Below are 19447 nucleotides of genomic sequence, written 5' to 3'. Positions count from 1 at the left end.
ACAACAAAAAAGGCATGGCGCCAATACATACAAAGTTGTATGAATAGATCCACCGGCCAAGCAGGCGGCGCAAATGGAAGAATAACGCGATCTTTGTGTAATTCTATTCGCCCGAAACCGTAGCTCAAGATGAACTATTCGCGCTTTCCTCGCAAATTTCACATGATGCTTTGTCGTGTCAGCCTATTCGTGTTCACTCCCTGAAGTCCAGATTGAACTGCAAAACGGAGGAGACAGTGATTGTTGCGGATGAGGATTCCCGGAGCTCTATAATATCACTCGCCTTGGTGGTTATCTCGACCATGGTTGAGAATGAACTGGCGGAAAGAAAAGTTGGCGTTCACAAGATAGCCCCTCCTCCACAGGTATTCTTCAAAACACTTGAGCGAGTGTTTTGAAATCTGCGCGACCAAACTTGCGTACTCACAACGAGCACAGACCATTCTGCGATTACGGTCCGTGCTGTGGAATTGATGGCGCTGTTACACATTGGCTGTTTCGTACACACTACATTTTGCCTCACAAGCAGCTCCCCCCATATTTATTTACACTTGGTGCCTGCTTAACAATAAAAGTTGTTTATAATACACTGAAAAAATGTTTACATGGTTCACGTATAGGATTTTTTAAGCTATTCAAGGTTCTCTCTCTATTCCAGGGTGCTGCTCAGATCTGTTGGTTGTTGATGAGGGTTCGGCGATGTATGTAGACGGCTGTGTCTGAGCAGCGCTTCATTCTGATGTCCGTGTCCCAGTGGGGGTTAAGCTCAGTCTAACTCCACTTTGTGTGGAGCCTTTCATGTAGAATACCGCTCGTTAAAGTGCTCATACACAACGACGGTACTAACAATCACAAAGTTGCTATTGCTCGTGAGTCGTAACACGCCCCCTCCCCTTCTTCTAGAAGATTTTTTTTTTAATATTTATGAAACGGATTGATGTTTACTTTATTTTCATATACTTTTCACCTCTTCTATTTCTTAGACTTGAAACTAACAGTTCTGCTCAACGTCACTTCCAAACAAAAGGATAAAAGAGAAAGTGAAACCGGATTATTAAAAAGTCACGATGCATGTGGTTATTCTGGGAATTGACATATCGTGATATGTCAATAATGGAGTTACAAATGACCCATATCGTTATGGAGATATGATATGACCCATATCATGATATACATCGGTTTTTCGAGATATGAAATGACTCATATCATGATATAAATCGTTATGGAGATATGAGATGGTATGGTGATATGGTGATAGGTTTTGTCCCTATCCACAGCCCTATACTATAATGTGGTTGCATGGCCCACTCAAACAAAGAGTCCCACAGTGGACATGGCAGAAGCCTAGTGTGGGCATATCTAATGGATGTCGGTGTAGTTACATACCCTAGAATGTGGTTGCATGACCCACTCCAATAGTAACATAGCAGAAATTGTCTTACTGGCATGGGCTGCCTGCTCAAATAATCACATGACTTACAGCTGTCTGGTCTATCCAGCCTGACCACTGCATCTCTCCCTCTAGTCCAACCCACCTGAATTCCACCATCTGCAGCAGATATTTCTCTAGCGAGGCCGACAAGGAAATACACAGCTCGAATCCAAACCAGACCAGACTGAGTTGCAGGCCATTTTAATTACACAGAAGAAGCAGAAAGAGGAGACCTGAACACAGTTTGAAGCAGCAGGTCTAGCCGGAAGTGGTTGGCATGGATGCAGAGCAGCGCTCTCCGTGTCGAGCAGCAGACATGGCGAGCTCCCTCCTGACGACTGGGAGAGCCGCAGCCTTGCATTAACACAACAATGTCCAGCTGCTTGAATGGACCAGGACCAGGACGGGGATGAAAGCCACACAATGGGGGACAAAGGGCTGGGTTCCGGGAGGGTTGGGGGCAAGGGGGGGGGAAAGAGAGCCAGAGAGAGAAAGAGAGGTCGACAGAAGGGCCAGCAGGACACAAAAATCAATCATTTGTTCCACAGCAAACAAACCAGCCAGTGTGTGTGGGAGGCGACCAGTAACCTAGAAGTGGATGAGCATGTGGGTGGGGACGAAACCTGACCAGCCCTATCTGGCTTGCTGCGTCTCTGGACTACACTGAAATAAGCAATAGGCACAACATTTGCTTCAATAACTATTCGAAACAATACAGCCACTGTTAGGCTGCAAACTTCTCCATCCAGCCAAACGCTGATGATAAATTAGTGCTGTAATGTTGCTTTTTGGAATAAAATGGCATCAATTTCTCTTTTAAATTTTGCTGATTCTTTTGCAATTTAATGACTTATTACCCTTTTGGAAGTGTAATGGAAAAGGACAATCAGACATTCAATAGACACTAAGACAATTATGCAATTAATGCAGTGGCTCAGTTCTTACCAAAAAATGTCTTACGCTGCTACTATAGTTGACTGAACATGACTAGGAATTATAGGGATCCGCATGCAAAACATAGAACTGCATACATAATGGTAACCATCTTTATCCCTCTCTCCCTCTCTCTCGTTGTGTTGCATCACAGAGCAAAGCCATAGATATGTGGAAGCAGCCGTCTTTGTCTCAGTGTCTATTTATACATCTATGGCTTTCCCCAGACTGTTCCCGCCAGGGGATGTCTAGCAATGAGAATTAGCCTCTAATCTTAAAGCTAAACTTAACCATGTCCTCTGTTTTAATACGTACCATTAGCTATGTTCATATCCTGGAAAAGGAGGCATGACTGCCCGTACAGGAAATGTGGGTAAGACAAAAACAACACTTGAATTACTTATGTGTACATTTGAAAAACGGTTTCTGTTTGAAAAGAGATCTAGGGTTGGAGATTATTACAGCTAAATAGGTAGAAGCTAGACTTTTCAAGATAAGCAATATCTTTTTTGAGAAATGCCAAGCTTACACTTTTGGCCCAACAGACCTCTGCCTCTCTCGCCCCGTGATCCGTCGCTGCATGACAAAACACATTTACATAACATTTCCATTTCCTCCTTTTGCCTGACGAGTGCAAGCGCAAGACAGAGACATAAGGCCCTGCCCTGCCTCCACATTCAAGCTAGAGATGTATGCTGTGCTCTAGTGTTTGATCAGTCACACCCAATCCTTTAAACATGCACACACACGGTTATCAGTTTGAATTCCTACATCATTCACTTACTGCAGCAGGGTCCTATGTTTACTTTTTGAATTCGGTCCTGGATGTGAAAAAGTCTACCGTCCAAGAAATTGTTTTGATATGTTAGCCAGATATATATTTTCTAGCTAAAGGCAATTAAAGAATGCAGCATTTTAGGCGTGAGAAATATAAACTGAAAATATTTAATATATTTTAGACGTTAGAATCTCTAAAGAGACCTCACCCTGACCTATGCTACAATGCAAATAAGCTCAGGATGGGGATTTTCTGAATATACTGCATTTTTTTTATATCTAATAAATAATGTACACTGCCTTTGTCACAATATCGCTATAAGTTTTCTTGTACAACATTTTAGTTTCATGTTAAAAAAAACCAACAACTTAACATGGAGATGTGAAAGGGATAGGTGTTGAGCCGGACAAAATGGCTGAGTAGTTCTTTTCACCACTATTCCTCATTTGCTCCCCTTCATTTGCTTTTCTCTCCCTCAACTACTTTCTCTTTTCCTCCAACTGACAACACCCTTTGAGCAAACACGCGTATTATGCCAATAGCATTTCTGACTGGGTTCTACCTGACCCTGGGTGCATATTGGCAATGTGCTTGTTTATGTATGAGGTGGACGGAGAGCGAGAGGCTAAACCTAAAATGGCTTCCATATGTTTAGGTAAAGAAAGCCATTTTATTTGGATCATTCTTTTTCTAAGCAAAAGATAGAGTGTAGCTCCCACTACACCATGAAACCAAGGAGAGAACATGGAAGTATGAGAAAAAGACTAAGGCAGAGAGGAGCTTATTACGTAGCTCGTCTGTCCCTCTCTGCCCCAGCGTTTCTTTTTCCCAGCCTCCTCCTTCTACATTATTCTCCCAAGAAGCCTTGCTGTTCGGCACATAAAGAATAAGCCTGCAGAGCACCCTGCAACACGGCTCCCTGAGCGCTGAGGCAGTGCCGAGGAACCGACGCGCCCCATTGGACCCACTCCAGCATGCCCAGGCCAATAGAAATCAGGCAGAGGGACGGGCGTCACACACTAGCTTGTTTTTTAACCTCATTGTGCAAGAAGACAAGCACGACACAAATGCAGAAGGTAGAAGCTGGGATCAAGATGGTTTTTCAAATATGCAAATAGAAATACAAAGTCCTAGAACCCTCCCCCCCACCACAGACACACTCCTGGTCATTACCAATACTCAAAGACACTAAGAGCAACCTTTCAGACAAATCTAAAGGGCTTAAATATATCGTCAACAATGTCAACCAATAACAATATTAAGGGAAGTTAAATAATACCCAATGAATCAAAAATATGTTTCAATATTATTTTGTCATTTGGTCCTTAGCCTCATAATTGTGGATTTGTGACGTTATTTTTAAGACTTGCATAATCACAGCACACACGCCCACACCAAAACCATCCCAATTAACATGTCAATAGGTACACCTGCTTATCCTGGGTAATGATACAGCATGGCATCAGCATGCAAATGGGAAAGAGCCAAACAGGGCAGCTTTCTCCTCTTCCCATTGCTAACAGCAATCCCTCTCCAAAACGGTCTCACTCCACCTCTTCAAAACTGTCTGTGGCCAGCTAAAATCCTGTCTTCCTCATCTGGAAACGGGCCAGCATCCTGCTTCATTTCCTCCCCAGGAGGTGCTCACGCACATACACACATTTAAGGCCTGTGTTGCAACACACTCAGTAATTGGTATCAGGTCTCTAATGATTTGGCTAAACAAAATGAACCAAAACTGGATCAATGCAATGGGTATTTCCTAACTAGTGATCGTACATACATGTGTGTGAGAGATCAAGAGAGCCAGAGGGACTAAGAATCTTTCCTTAGCAACAGAACCAGGCCAGACAAACAGGACTTGTCTGCAGATTCCTTTGATTTTTTATTTGTGAGAGGCCCGGATATAAGGGACAGGAGGAACCCCTAGCCATTTAGACTCAAGCTCAACCCCTGGATGTTCACTAACCCTTTAACCTAGGTAACTAACAGGTTTGTTTGGCTGCTGTTTTAGATATTCCCTCACCCCTTAACCTAGATAAAAAAAACAGGTTTGTTTGGCTGCTGTTTTTTGCCTTTATTTTCTCTCTTTTTTTTTTCAATGAGTGGAGGAAGTAAAAAAAAGCAAAGCCCAACTAGCCTCACACTGCATTGACGATCTTTTCCCAGGGTATAGCAAGTTGGGCTGAGTAAGAAAGCTCAGCATTGTGTGCCCTGCCCATGTCCCAAATTCTCCTAGCATTTCTTAGAGAGGACTGTGTACTTGTCTTTGTCTCTGGTAAAGAGCCCAGCGTTTGTTCTAGATAACAAGAGGGGTCAGGCAGGGGGGGTTGGGGAACTGGGTGGGGGGGTTCTGTTGGCCAAGTTGGCAGGCTGCAGTGCACAGAGGCTATTAAAAGATGTAAAACATATTCGAAGAATGTGGGTTCTAACCAATGAAAAACATACTGGCTTAATCACATATGGCTACATGCAGAATCCAGGGGATCCACCTTTCGTACCGGCAGACCTCTTTCACACTTCAGCAGGTCGAAACTACAGAAACGCAGAAGAAACGAAAATGCGCTGATATTACTGTTCAGCATGTTTAGACGATTCCTGTAGATCGTCTAAACATCGCAACAATGAACACGTATCAAACTTGTGTCTACAATAACACAAACGTATTACATTTGCCAAATAAGAAAACGGTCGACGAAATGTGACCAGCTTCCTGAATGTGTGGGATTCGAGCTCGCTGGGAAATAACACTATTGACACGTCAGACATAAGTCGGACAGAAAGAGTCCGTCGTGTGGAGGTCGTCGCACAGTCAGCCAGGCAGAGAACAACACGTCTCCCTCCTCGTCCCGGGCGGAGGACGCTGGGTCTGAGCTCAGCAATGCGAACACAGCGCAGGCGGCCATTAGTGCGGTAAAGGTGTGGGTGAATTCCACCACTAACGGACGGGAGAAGATTCCAAAACACCAACACGTTTTAAAGATGTAGCAATGAATTTAAACTTCTTACACGAAACAGGAAATACCTCTTCTGCGTTTTGCTACATGTATAAATAACAAAATACAGTAAATTGGTGTAGGGCTGTGCTCTTAACATGTCTGCATCGGGATATTCTCGAGAAACAATGTCAGTTATTCACACGTTCAAATAAAAGATGGAGGCTAAAAAAGGAAGAACCAAACACTGATGTTGAGCGCCAGAGGTGGGGGTTGGGAGGTGGAGAATAGCAAGTCACTACTCAGGAGATCTGCTCTCATTGATCCCACACTAAAACACAGCGTTTCATTCGCTCTCCTCGCCAGCAGAAGTCCAGTGTTTCGCCACTGCCAGATGGATCTTGTTGTAAACAGTAGCCTCACTTACACGGTGCAAATATTCTATGTAGAACAATTGTATTTTCTATTTTGTATGCAAGTCATAAATAAACGCATCAGTCCACTAACCAAGTCGTACAATGATGTGTTATGAAACTGCCTCCATCGTGTTACAATTACATGGAAACATCCAAAAAGTTAGCCCCATGTCTGCTAACATGTTGTGTTGATCGAGCTGAATAGGGCTGGGCTTGACTAACCTAAGTCTGCTAACATGTGTTGACTGACCTGAATAAGGCTGGGCTTTACTAACATAAGTCTGCTAGCATGTTGTATGGATTGAGCTGAATAAGCCTGCTCTTTACTAGCCCACGTCTGCTAGCATGTTGTGGGGCTGGGGGGGTTGAATAAGGCTGCTCTTTACTAACCCAATAGTGAACCACATTCAGTCCCAACCTTCTGATCCAGCGGATTGTTACCTGGCCTTATGCTACTAGCTAATCACAGAAGTTCATGTCGATTCTGATCCATTTATTGTCAAGATAACCATCTTATGTGAGCCTCATATCGAGCACTCATGTTAAATAGCCCAACTGTATACGCTGGGCATGCTATAGTTGATCAACCCCCCCCTCCCCCCCTCCCCCAAAAAAAAGAAAAAACAGCTGTAACGTTGAGTTACATGAACAGCACCGAGACAAACACTTAAAATAGAGGAGGCGGAAAGACGTTAGACAGGGTCATTCCTTGTGTTAGCCCTAACCCTGAGAAATAATGAGGGAATATTACCTTCAACTGATAAACTTCTTCAATGAAACTCCAGAAAACAGTTGCATAATAGCGTAATAAGCTTAGGAGGAATAGGAGCCGACATGGAAACAATTAGGAGTATTTAGCTAGTTCATGGCTGGAGCAACAAGGACTGGAAAACATCACACGAGGAGCTGATCAGAAACCAATCGAAGATCAATTCAGAGAGCCACTGCAGCCTGGTGTCCTACAGGAACATTATTATCCAACATAGGAAGGACGAGCCCAGGGTACTGGCTGAAGAACGTACATGAAGTCACCTAGCTAGCTAGTGTTTAGCTGGCTTACTTCACAACAGGGATGGTATCTTGTATATATGTTAAAGGTGACATATAAGTGGTATAAACATATAGTAACACAGAGTAAAGCACTCACCTAAAGAGGCATTCCCACCAGTGCAAACACGTTAATCGAATCAACAGCCAGAGGAGCCTTCGGGTATTCCAACATCAATGCTCCAGCCCCGCAGGCCCGTGGCTCGACCTCGGTGTCTCCTATATCCCTTGCCTTTAAAAGTAGCTCCCTCTCCAGGGGTAGGAAACAAACTTCTCAATGTCTTCCACGCATGGCCATAAAGTTAAATCCCCTGTCCCAGTCAGGTACAGTTAATCCATTGAGTGTCTGTTATAGGTCCCGGTTGCCTGATCCATGTATGTTAGTGTTTGGTATATATACAGTCGGTATTATTAAGGGTATATGCTGCTCTATGTGTTCAGGGCTCTGACTCTTTCTCGGGTCCTTACGTTTGCGTCGGCGCCCATCCCCCTCCTCACCGGCATCGACCGCGGGTCCAACCAAACTGACACACAACCAAGCCACGGGGTTTCCCGGTGACCAAGCAGGGGCTTCTTTGGTGGGTGGGCGTTGCGCGGATATCATACCCCTCGCATCCCATTGGTCAGAGGTGTGTTGGTAATAAGTCAAATAAAAAGTAAGGAACGTCATTGGTCCGCTAGGCAACTGAATGTGTTGGTAGTCTACGAAGAGGGGCGGGCGCCTTATGAAGCGGAGCTTCGTGTCCTTCGCAGTACGTGTGTTTGAGCCATTTGGAGGAGGAGAGCAGTAGAGTGTGGATGCGTTCGGAAGTAATTGTATATGGATTTGTTTCACGTTTTGGGAATGTCGTTATTAAATGCAATTACCCTGGAACTAATTTTATCTCAGTAGTGGAATAATGTTTTTGTTTTAATTTGAGGTTGTATTATCTATATGGAAGATTCTGTAGTGGCAGACGTCAGCTACACGGGGTCTCTGGGGCCCGGTTCCAGGGACACGGGCCAGGCCCAGTAGAATGAAGGGAGTAGGAGGGGACGCTCCTGTTTGGTCTGGTAAGGGATGGGGCAGGGGAAATGACCAGTAGGTTACATCTTTTCATGAAGGTCCCTCCTCGTTTACTCACTCCTTCCCAAAATTTGCATTCGAGGATATTAATCAACAAATACGCGTTGGGAAGCGGAAGCGTCAACTTTAACTTTAACAGGCTAAGAAGAATAGCTGTAGCTTTGAGGTGTTCAAATGTTGCTAGCTTTTTTATATTAATATTTTTGATCAGGTTAACGTCATATATTGGCTTGAAGCGTGATTGGATTCTTGTCAGGTCACGGGACCTGGGAGCCGGGTTGTGATTTGCTGAGGTGGTCAACGTCATTTGTTGCGGTGTTCTGACGAAGAAGATAGCCGCATTGTAAATTTGCTGTATTATGTCTGATAAAGGTTCATAAAAATAAATACCTTATGGATTATCACTTATATATAATAAGATGAACAGACGCTAGGCCCTAAACGTAGGTTTGCTAGAGCCCCCAGAGACAAGAGATGCGATGGGGTCTTTACACACATTCCCAGGTCTAGAGCCGCTTGAATTTAGATAAAGCAGAGGTTTATGGTCTAGCAGCAGGTTCTGGAAGGGTCGCATGATTCAAAGCGATCCGTCATGGCCGTCTCTCCTTACCACAGTGGGCCCGTGGTCGCAGCGTAGCTTCAGAAATATAAGGCCTACTTCGTCGTTTAAGGTCTACATAGTAATTTAAGGCCTACCTATTCATATAAGGCCTACCTCGTACCTAGTCGTATAATGGTGGTTTCCCGGATCCTCGGACGCCAGTCTTCCGAGTTGCAACGTCATTTCCGGTCTCGGAGAATTTATAGCATTCCCGTTCATCTTTGTGATTGTGTCATGAAATTGGCTAGTCGTTGTTTATTGGTGGCTACATTAGCCTCTTCAGCAAACCAGCCCGAAAACAAACGCAACTTTACATTGTATTGCACGCACAGCAAGACCGTGCAATGCACAAATTGGTGAATGGAATAAAGTAGCAATGTAATCAAGTGTGTAAGAGCATTTAAAATCGACATTTAAATGACAAACGTGGTACAAATACAAAGAAAATACATATCTTCACGGTCGCAGCAATTTTTGTTGAGAGCGTCATCGCTGCTCTCGGTCTGCTATCAGAGTTCCGAGAGATGAAGACAAAAAGAGGCGTGCCTCAGAGAAATGTCGCAAGAAAGCTGGGAGATTTTCGAGCTTCGGACTCAGAAGGCTGGTGTCCGAGAATTCAGGAACACACCATAAGGCCTACCTAGTCATTTAAGGCCTACCTCGTACCTAGTCATATAAGGCCAACCTCATCATTATACACCGTTCCTTAATCTCCTGAAATGAACTAACATTAACCATTAACTGGTTAATGTTGGATTTGGAAAACATCACTCAGTTTGAATGTTTTAATTGCTGTATTTAATAGTCAGTCTTCTGCAAAAAAAACTTAAATAATAGGTTGCTATTACACAGGGTAGTCAGTGTTTTAGTGTGGAGCCTACATACGAGGATGAACATTTAGGTTTTCAAAGCGTCTTATACCGCATGCATGGGTGCCATGTTTAATGTCAAATCGGTTTAACACCGTCCAACACTGAATATCGTTTCCCTTTGTTGTCAGACAGAACAGACATACATTTTTCCATGCCATTATGGAGCAATACATGTACTCTGTTAATCACTCAAGTGACAACACATTCTGCATCTTGTTTGCTCAAGTCTGAAGCGATGCGGACAAACAAGTGTAAACCATTATCCACAATAATAATCCATCCAATGCAGGACAACATTTTTCTAGCTTCTTTTTTTTTCAGTAGGCCAATATGTGGTCCTGCAAATATAGGAAAGTAAATCAACTATACCAGACAAAATTAAATGTGGGCCCAGCTACTGTACAGAACATCAAGGACAGCACATCACATATACAATATATGGCCGTAACAGATATGTAAACAGAAACACAGCATTTTAAACAACGTGACCATTTCTATGGGGCACAAATCTTTGGGCAAACCATTGCATACCATATACATTTTAAACATCAAAAATTACCCTCTTTGTGGGGTTAATATGTCATACCCTTATTCTAGCATTTATTTCATGAAGCTTGAATGAGCTTTCATCAGCTGTAACACTAGACAAGATGGTGTGGATTATATTAACACATAAGACTTTTTTTTCTGTAACCCTTCGACAATCGACAATTGTGTGCCAGAGCATGCAAAGTTCCAATGCAAACAATCTTACTTCCAGATTATATCGTCACCCTTCTTTAGGCTGCAGTGGTTGAACTCATCTGAGGCATTTCCTAGATTATGATATGCATTAGCATATAATGTTATCTAAAGATGGCTCTGGGGCCACCATGTGACAACGATACATTGTGACAGGAAAAGTAACAACTTCCTGTGGCGTTATCATTGCTTTTTTGTAGGGGGCCCAATTAATTTCTATGTGCCTTCTAAACGTTTACATATTGTGGGTCGGGCAAGCAGCTAACACAAAAATGGTTGCGTTTTGGGTGGTCTGGTGTTGGGAAATGTCTTGTTGACGCAGCGCCTTCGTCTGCGAAACATACCCTTCTTCTTGCGAATGCTGCCCTCTGCTGGTCGCGGGTGTAGCACTGCATATAGCTATGCAGTTCCACAGAGGGTAGCCAATTCCTTAGAGCAGTTTCAAACTCCCAGTAACATTATTGACCATCTCATCCTCGCCCATTATGGCCAGGACAGTGCGTGATCCGGACTCCACCTGCCCAAAACATTAAAGTTTAACGGCCTTGGAAATAATGTATTATGTAGTATGCATTTTCTTTATTTAGGACACATTTTTATGACTTCTTTTAAGTTAACAGTAAAATACACTTAAAAAACGAAAAAACGATTTTAACGTCATACTTTTTAAGACACAAAAGACATAAACGTGTTAACTGTAGGAGCCTGGACCAATGTCATTTTTCCAAATCGGACCAACGGATAACACAAATCCTGGAACCATTTATGACGCAAGTGATAAACTTTTCTTACTCTCTCTGTGCTCTATAAGAAAACAGCAGGACCCTCAGAGGCTAGATGCCAATACATGTTTCATGCGTTTTTGGACGCGGCCTAAAAGGCGCAGTGGTCACTCACCTGGGTAAGCCCTGCATCCTGCACCAGGTAAGTAGGCAGGCTGAGGCTCATGGCCAGGGCCTGCAGCTCCAACAAGTGAGCCATGTTGGTGCCTTGGACCACCACTTTCTTGGCCCTGGGATAAACAATAAGGACAGACTTAACCAATTGGACATTTCTGAAAAACAACAATGAGCCCAAAAAAATCCACTTAGGGCGTGGAGTCAACAGCCTTCTTGATTCGATTAACGTGTTTGCACTGGTGGGAATGTCTCTTTAGGTGAGTGCTTTACTCGGTGTTACTGTATGATTTTTTCTATTTAATCTATTTAATTAGCATTTTTTTTTATTTGGCTGGGCCAAATCGCCAAGCCCTAAATCCACTTCAAAAGACTGAAGAGCAAACATCGACATATATATCCTCTTGGAATAAAACACATAAATAAATATCTATCTATAGCTATAACTTTCAGATTTCTAACAGTTACACATCATTCTTACCCACTATGGTCCCATTTCCATGCCATCTCCCTCCAGCTGTTCTTGCCTTGCATAGCCTGATACAGACCAACAGCTGCATGGCCCACCTGGGCCGCTACCTGAGGAACACCACACAAAGAAACAACTGCAATCCCTACTCCCTGCTGTCATGATGCAGATACAAAAAGTTCAATTTGAATTTGGTATCCGCAAGTATGGGGTCTTCTCTTACCAACCCTATAATAGATATACAAGCAACATCAAAACCAAAGGAAAATAAATAAAAGTGAGCCCTTCTGTGTTGGTTTGGCCATCAAACACAGAGCCTTCCACTACAGTAAGCTCCCGCTCAGCATCCAGCAGGACTGACCTTTCCCACGCCCATGGCGAGGTCCATGTTCACTACGAACACCATCTTGAACGCCAGGTCATCATCGCCCTCCTCCTGGGAGACCAAACAGACACAAGAGGGGAGGAGAAGGGCTCAGCAGCGGTTGGAGCCGGCCCAGTGTTACCCGTGCCACATGGTGAACCTGCGGGGACTAAGGCTATGGTAAGGGCACCTCGTTCTCCAGCTTGTTGAAGTAGTACATGGCTGCCTCCTCGGCAGACACGTTTCTGGTGTGCAGAAGGGCCTAGGAAGAAGAAAACACATTCAAGTTAAACCCATCTACAGCACAATGAGAAGAACAGGTATGGGAAGAAGCCACTGGCCCGCTGGGATTACAATCGCCTGGCCTGGTAAATAAACACTTTTTTTCAGTTTTAAATGCGTTTTTGCATGGCAAATCTTTGCAGATGAAAACACCAATACTTTGTAATAAAACGCTACCGTCAAAGGTGCCTGCCCATTTATTAAGATTGTAAGGCATTCATTCATGCATCTTTCCCAAAAAAAAACATTTAAATAAAGCCATTTACTCCATGCTATATCTCCAACAGTGAATTGAAACATGTATTATTATTATTAATTTATTATTCCCGTTTTGGAACATTTTATGTAGATGGTCCAATTACAGAATATTATGTCCATGGCCCGGCATTAGGGAGACTAGGATCTGAATCCTCATACCGGGGTCTTCTCACCTGCTTGGCGGCCTCCTCGGGGATGTCCAGTTCCCGGAGCTGCTGCAGGTAGACTGGGTTGACCTCCTGAGCGCCGGCATCAGGGCCTGATGGCTCCAAGGGCTCCATGCTGGGCTGTGGAATACAAAAACAACACATCATTACTTAACGGTAATGACAGCATAAACCAGAAACCAGCAAACACTCAGTATAATAATGCATTTATATCGAATGAAAGTTTTTTAATACAGGTATAGGGCGTACATCTGCCTTAGAGCGGAACATTAAAATACGAACTGACGACTTATGCTTCCTTGAGTTAAATGTAATTACCCAACACGACACATTCAAGCACATCTACTGCAATAGTAACGTTATGTCTCGACTCCCAAGGCCAGAAGTATAGTAGTATAACATAGGACGATACTCAAGATCCACTGGGGCTCAAAACAAGTACATCTTAGTAGTTCACCACCTTTAGCACCTCTGTTTCCTAGCTGATGGGGAGGTAGTGGGAGTAGCGGAGGCTATGCTAGGAGGTAGCGGAGCCTATGCTAGGAGGTAGCGGAGGCTATGCTAGGTAGCGGAGGCTATGCTAGGTAGCGGAGGCTAAGCTAGGTAGCTGAGGCTAAGCTGGGTAGCGGAGGCTATGCTAGGTAGCGGAGGCTATGCTAGGTAGCTGAGGCTATGCTAGGTAGCTGTAGAAATGGAGGTAGATTCTACCTGAGCTAGGCAGCTAACGTGCTAGCAGGAATCCTCCAACACCAAACACAGATCTTCTCAAAGTGCTCCTATGGCGACAGCACGTTCAGATCTCTAAACGAGTACAGTCCACTGGAGGATGACAGTGCTTACTCCATTTTGGCAATCAAATTGTGATTTCCCTACCGGATACCATCATTGTTAGATGCCTAGTAGTTTCCGTTCCGTGCGTCAATGCAGCCCTGAACACATCTCATCGAGACCTAAGTTCCCGACCCAAACGCACATTCGCCACATTAAACACCGATTGAAACAGATTTTGTTTCATGAATACTTTATTACATCGCCTTCGACAAATTTCGCTTTTATTAAACATGTTATATCACTACAGTAACATTATTAAACCATTATGTACAATGATATTAACATAAGGTAAGAAAACTCCTTTAAACTGCTCTTTGCAGAGCCTGCTCTACATAGCTGAATTTATACAGTCTAACAACAGTTAGAATCTTCCCTCAGATGGCCTGCCTCAAAAGTTTTAGGCTTCAGAACTATATGACAGCAAAAAAAAAATTCTACAAAATTAGTTGATGTTTGTTAGATAGGCCTACTGTAGTGATAACCTATTGGTAACATTCAGACATTCTTGGGCTGAGACACCTGTAGAGCATTTGGAGATGCATACGCAACACTAGAGGCTCATTATACATTTATATCATTTTACAAATTTTTACCTTTTTCCCAATCAGGGGTCCTTTGGACATGAATTAGATGGACAGAGATTAAGCCAATCTCTATTTGGTCACTAAAATGTCAAGAGTGCGTCACAGCTTTTGACATCAGGCAGACATACAGGAGGTATGAGCAGGCATACAGAAGGTATAATCAGGCATACAGGAGGTTTGGCAGGCATCAGCTCCACATGTGCTAGACTTCTGTTGGTACGGAACAGTGGATGTTCTCTCATGTCAGCAATTGATCACAATTTCAAATAAGAAAGTGATTTCGAACAGATGTGTTGTGAGATGAACAATAGTACCATTAAACTGGGCTATAACATGCTGCATAACAGCAGTGTTGTCTCCTTGTAATCACAGAAAAAATAACTTAAAATACAAGATACACTCCAGCACATAAAGCAAGAGTTTGGCAATCTTCGGGGAGACGTTTCAAACAAAGCGAGGAACTTCAGAATGTTTTGAAATGGACACAGCGTAAGCAGTACAGCATTTAGAACATTTTCTTCTTTGAAATTGTGAAAAAAAAGGAATGTGAAAATGTTTTTACAAAATTAAAAAGACTCCGATAAAAACAGTTACACAATAAAAACACCTTCATGAAACATTGATTTCCCCTCTAAGATCCTCTCCAGTGATGTTTACCTTTAAGGTAACAAGGACAGAGGCCCACTCAAGGGTCCTCACACAAGGGGTTGAGAACCAGGCACACGCTAGCCAAAGGACCCCGGGTTCAACGACATGTTAAAGGGGCACATTGTTAAAAAAAGAAATTAATGAAAAAATGTACAACGTTTGTGTGTGTGATTTTCCAGCATTTGGCGATGTTTATACCAGCCTGTGTTATTTTAGGAGGACTGGTATGGCTATGGAAATGGTCAATATGGATGAGATAAAAAAAAAAAAAAAAAAAAAAAGAGTACAACCACTTCTACTGAGGTGCCGTAACCCATGGGTTGAGGTAGAGCGGCAATAACACATTGAACTCCTCATTGATGTTAAGGAGCTCGTCTGGTTCACCTACAGAAACTGGTCTTTTTAAATAATAAAATTCTGTTCTCCAATTTGTGTAACCTTGTATAAACAGTAATGGACCAGATGCTTAAATAATATGGCCAAGTTTACTTTCGGGGTGGAAATCAACCCACCATAACATCTCCAAAATATACGGTGTTACAACAGGACAAATTTCATGCCTTCATTGGTTTTCCATGAAGGCATCATGACATCACAGGCTGATTAAAAAGGGGAAGGTGTGTGTTACTGCATCTACACACATCAGGCAGACATCGGAAACCATAAACACACATGCCAAACACAAATACACTAATGCAATGCAAAAGGAGAGGGAATGATTTTTTTCCATCCTACACAAATAAGCACAAAATGTTTGTTACAAATAAAAGAAAGAGTAGTTCTTAATTCAAAATAAATGTATGACCATCACTGAACAGAGGACACACACACACACACACACACACACACACACACACACACACACACACACACACACACACAAACACGCACACAAACACGCACACGCGTGTGTGTGAGAGAGTATGGGGGCGGGGCTAGTATGAGAGCATCAGAGTCCTTAGTGCCGGTCCAACAGTCCCATCCCAGAAAGTCCGTCTGTTGGTGTATCTCTCCTCCCTCTCGGGCTCTCGGCCCCTGCAGATGCACGCTCCTGAGACGGTGGTGAATGGAGGTCCAGGTCCAGATCCTGGAGGGGCTGCAGCTCAGCCCAACGGCTCACAGGTCTGTCACCTTGTTTTCAACCGCTGCAGCGATCTGCTGCAGACGGTAGCCCAGCTGCATCTTCTGGGCCGTGGGGTCTTCCTCCAGGGCCGTGATGATCTGAGGTGGACGTCAACACAGGTCAGAGGAGCACAACCTCCACCAACCAGGGAAAAGGAAGTGTTATAGTGGACACACACACACACACACACACACACAAACACAAACGAGCAGCCCACCTGGTCGTAGTACTTGTTGATGTACTTGTAGAGCTCATGGAGGGCTACAAGGTAATTCAACTCTCCCGAGTAATTCTGTGAGGTGGGGAACCACATGGGCATGAGACTCATTTCATAATAGACTTAGTTCATCATTTCTATGTGTTTCTTTTACGTAGAGACCCTTATGTAAAGACAGTTCTGCTCACCCTGGACAGTTCGGCCAGAGCAGAGTTCATCTCCTGGTCGCTGGCGGAGATGGTCTGCCTGATGTCGGCGTAGTACCTGCGGTGCGGGAACAAAACAGGCAGCCGGTGAACACTGCTGTACTTTGGACTGGGACGACACAAATGCCAATGTAGCTTCATGCAATACGCCCCAAAATAAGTATTCACAAACGGACAAACCTTTCTACCATCTGCTTGTACCGGGGAATGTCTCTGGCATACAGCAGCTTGTTGATGGGTGAATCCTGGTGGTGTGGACGGAGGCCCAGGAGGAGACACAGGAGAGGGAACACAGTGAGAATAAGCACACGGCTTACAACACAACTATGATTCAGTCCAAAGGGGTGAACCCCAGCCCCAGGGGGTCCAGCTCCAGCTCACCCGGCCCAGCTTGTGTTCAGCAACGGTGCAGGAGTCCATGAAGGTCTGTGCGATGACAGAGAGCACCGCGTCCACGTGGTCCGAGGCCTGCACATCAAAGATGAACTGGGGGTTCTTCACGATGTTGATCCAGAAGCGCAGCGGTAGGCTGGAGGGAAAGAGGCAGGCAGGAAGGAAGGTGGTTAACCTGTGATGTATTGAACTGTTTGGTGAAATGCAGAGAGCCTGCAGAGTCCCGGGTTGGTAAAGGTGGTCCCTGTTGGTCTTCCAGATGTGGATGGTCTCAGGTGGGGTGTGTACCTGTTGGCCTTCCAGATGTGGATGGTCTCAGGTGGGGTGTGTACCTGTTGGCCTTCCAGATGTGGATGGTCTCAGGTGGGGTGTGTACCTGTTGGCCTTCCAGATGTGGATGGTCTCAGGTGGGGTGTGTACCTGTTGGTCTTCCAGATGTGGATGGTCTCTGGGTCTGTGATGCCGTGGTGGGCCGCCTGGTCGTCCAGCAGGTCAAAGAAGTACTTGACGGCGAGCGGGACAGGCCGGCTGGTGCTCAGGATCACGGTGAACAGGTCGTCCACAAACTTCTGAAGCGTTCCCTGTGAGACCGCGGGACAAAGCGCAGATTCAGATGATCTGGGTTTGGTTTTGGTTTGCCACTTGGATCAGGAAAAGATGATTGGTGATTGGTTTATATGTCTGTGGGTGTAGGTCTTACGCGCATACCAAAGTTTGATTGACACATTTAAAGCCAATCGTTTGGGAGAATCTTAGACAATAGACACGGTGGCCGGGCTACCCCGACTGCTCACAGTAAGCCGGAAGGCTGGGTTGATCTATTCACGGTATTCCGGACAGGTAAGAAGGAGAAGAAAAAAACATTTTGTGTTTGTGTCCCTTCGAAAATCAACAGCCCATGAGAGCAGCCCGTAAAGTGGCCCAGTAAACCCTACATGGCCCAGTAAAGCCTACACGGCCCAGTAAAGCCAACCTTCATGGCTCAGTAAAGCCTACATGCCCCAGTAAAGCCAACCTTCATGGACCAGTAAAGCCTACATGGCCCAGTAAAGTCAAACTTCATGGCCCAGCAAAGCCAACCTTCATGGCCCAGTAAAGCCTACATGGCCCAGTAAAGCCTACCTTCATGGCCCAGTAAAGCCTACATGTCCCAGTAAAGCCAACCTTCATGGCCCAGTGAAGCCTACCTTCATGGCCCAGTAAAGCCTACCTTCATGGCCCAGTAAAGCCTACCTTCATGGCCCAGTGAAGCCTACGCGGCCCAGTGATGCCTACCTTCACGGCCCAGTAAAGCCTACCTTCACGGCCCAGTGAAGCCTACCTTCACGGCCCAGTGAAGCCTACCTTCACGGCCCAGTGAAGCCTACCTTCCCGGCCCAGTGAAGCCTACCTTCATGGCCCGGTAAAGCCTACCTTCATGGCCCGGTGAAGGCTACCTTCCCGGCCCGGTGAAGCCTACCTTCCCGGCCCGGTGCAGCCTACCTTCCCGGCCCGGTGAAGCCTACCTTCCCGGCCCGGTGAAGCCTACCTTCACGGCCCGGTGAGGCCTACCTTCACGGCCCAGTGAGGCCTACCTTCCCGGCCCAGTGAGGCCTACCTTCCCGGCCCAGTGAGGCCTACTTTTGCGGCCCAGTGAAGCCTACCTTCACGGCCCAGTGAGGCCTACCTTCACGGCCCAGTGAGGCCTACTTTCACGGCCCAGTGAAGCCTACCTTCACGGCCCAGTGAAGCCTACCTTCCCGGCCCAGTGAAGCCTACCTTCCCGGCCCAGTGAAGCCTACGCGGCCCAGTGAAGCCTGCCTTCCCGGCCCAGTGAAGCCTACCTTCCCGGCCCAGTGAAGCCTACCTTCCCGGCCCAGTGAAGCCTACCTTCCCGGCCCAGTGAAGCCTACCTTCCCGGCCCAGTGAAGCCTACCTTCCCGGCCCAGTGAAGCCTACCTTCCCGGCCCAGTGAAGCCTACCTTCCCGGCCCAGTGAAGCCTACCTTCCCGGCCCAGTGAAGCCTACCTTCCCGGCCCAGTGAAGCCTGCCTTCCCGGCCCAGTGAAGCCTGCCTTCGCGGCCCAGTGAAGCCTGCCTTCGCGGCCCAGTGAAGCCCGCCTTCGCGGCCCAGTGAAGCCTACCTTCCCGGCCCAGTGAAGCCCACCTTCCCGGCCCAGTGAAGCCCACCTTCCCGGCCCAGTGAAGC

The 19447-nt window shown here is 45.4% G+C and overlaps 3 protein-coding genes across 6 annotated transcripts in view; all 3 read right to left on the bottom strand.

Annotated features, from left to right (window-relative positions):
* setd5 (SET domain containing 5) overlaps positions 1-8049 on the bottom strand; it is a 60401-nt gene extending 52352 nt beyond the window's left edge. For all 4 annotated transcript variants that reach the window (XM_079747755.1, XM_079747756.1, XM_079747757.1 and 1 more), the window contains exon 1: positions 7643-8049. The gene's annotated coding sequence lies outside the window, so the exon portion shown is untranslated. The remainder of the gene's footprint in view (positions 1-7642) is intronic.
* Positions 8050-9984: 1935 nt separating this feature from the next.
* LOC307084238 (putative peptidyl-tRNA hydrolase 2) lies at positions 9985-14122 on the bottom strand. Its single transcript, XM_079748525.1, has 7 exons — positions 13967-14122; positions 13265-13378; positions 12742-12813; positions 12549-12623; positions 12200-12297; positions 11720-11834; positions 9985-11339 (listed from the first exon to the last, which is right to left on the bottom strand). The coding sequence occupies exons 2-7, from the start codon at positions 13370-13372 to the stop codon at positions 11253-11255; spliced, it is 555 nt and encodes a 184-aa protein (XP_079604651.1). The 5' UTR covers positions 13373-13378; positions 13967-14122; the 3' UTR covers positions 9985-11252.
* A 226-nt stretch (positions 14123-14348) lies between these two features.
* Positions 14349-19447, bottom strand: part of plxnb1b (plexin b1b) — a 74539-nt gene continuing 69440 nt past the window's right edge. The window contains exons 34-39 of the mRNA XM_079747427.1: positions 17681-17841; positions 17249-17396; positions 17048-17112; positions 16850-16925; positions 16662-16736; positions 14349-16542 (exon numbers count right to left, since the gene is read on the bottom strand). Coding sequence (XP_079603553.1) covers positions 16438-16542; positions 16662-16736; positions 16850-16925; positions 17048-17112; positions 17249-17396; positions 17681-17841 — 630 coding nt within the window. The 3' untranslated portion in view covers positions 14349-16437. The remainder of the gene's footprint in view (positions 16543-16661; positions 16737-16849; positions 16926-17047; positions 17113-17248; positions 17397-17680; positions 17842-19447) is intronic.

This window comes from Pollachius pollachius, assembly GCF_949987615.1.
Source record: "Pollachius pollachius genome assembly, chromosome: 12".
Lineage (NCBI taxonomy): Eukaryota > Metazoa > Chordata > Actinopteri > Gadiformes > Gadidae > Pollachius > Pollachius pollachius.
This window is presented reverse-complemented; position numbering and strand designations above follow the sequence as displayed.

What these genes read in the sequence shown, in the direction of transcription:
- LOC307084238 (XM_079748525.1), bottom strand. Translation starts at nt 13,372, where the DNA reads ATGGAGCCCTTGGAGCCATCAGGCCCTGATGCCGGCGCTCAGGAGGTC. An exon ending in TCGCCATGGGCGTGGGAAAG is followed by an intron (nt 12,298 to 12,548) that starts GTCAGTCCTGCT and finishes GGTGTTCCTCAG; the next exon opens with GTAGCGGCCCAGGTGGGCCA. An exon ending in TGGAAATGGGACCATAGTGG is followed by an intron (nt 11,835 to 12,199) that starts GTAAGAATGATG and finishes TGTTTATCCCAG; the next exon opens with GGCCAAGAAAGTGGTGGTCC.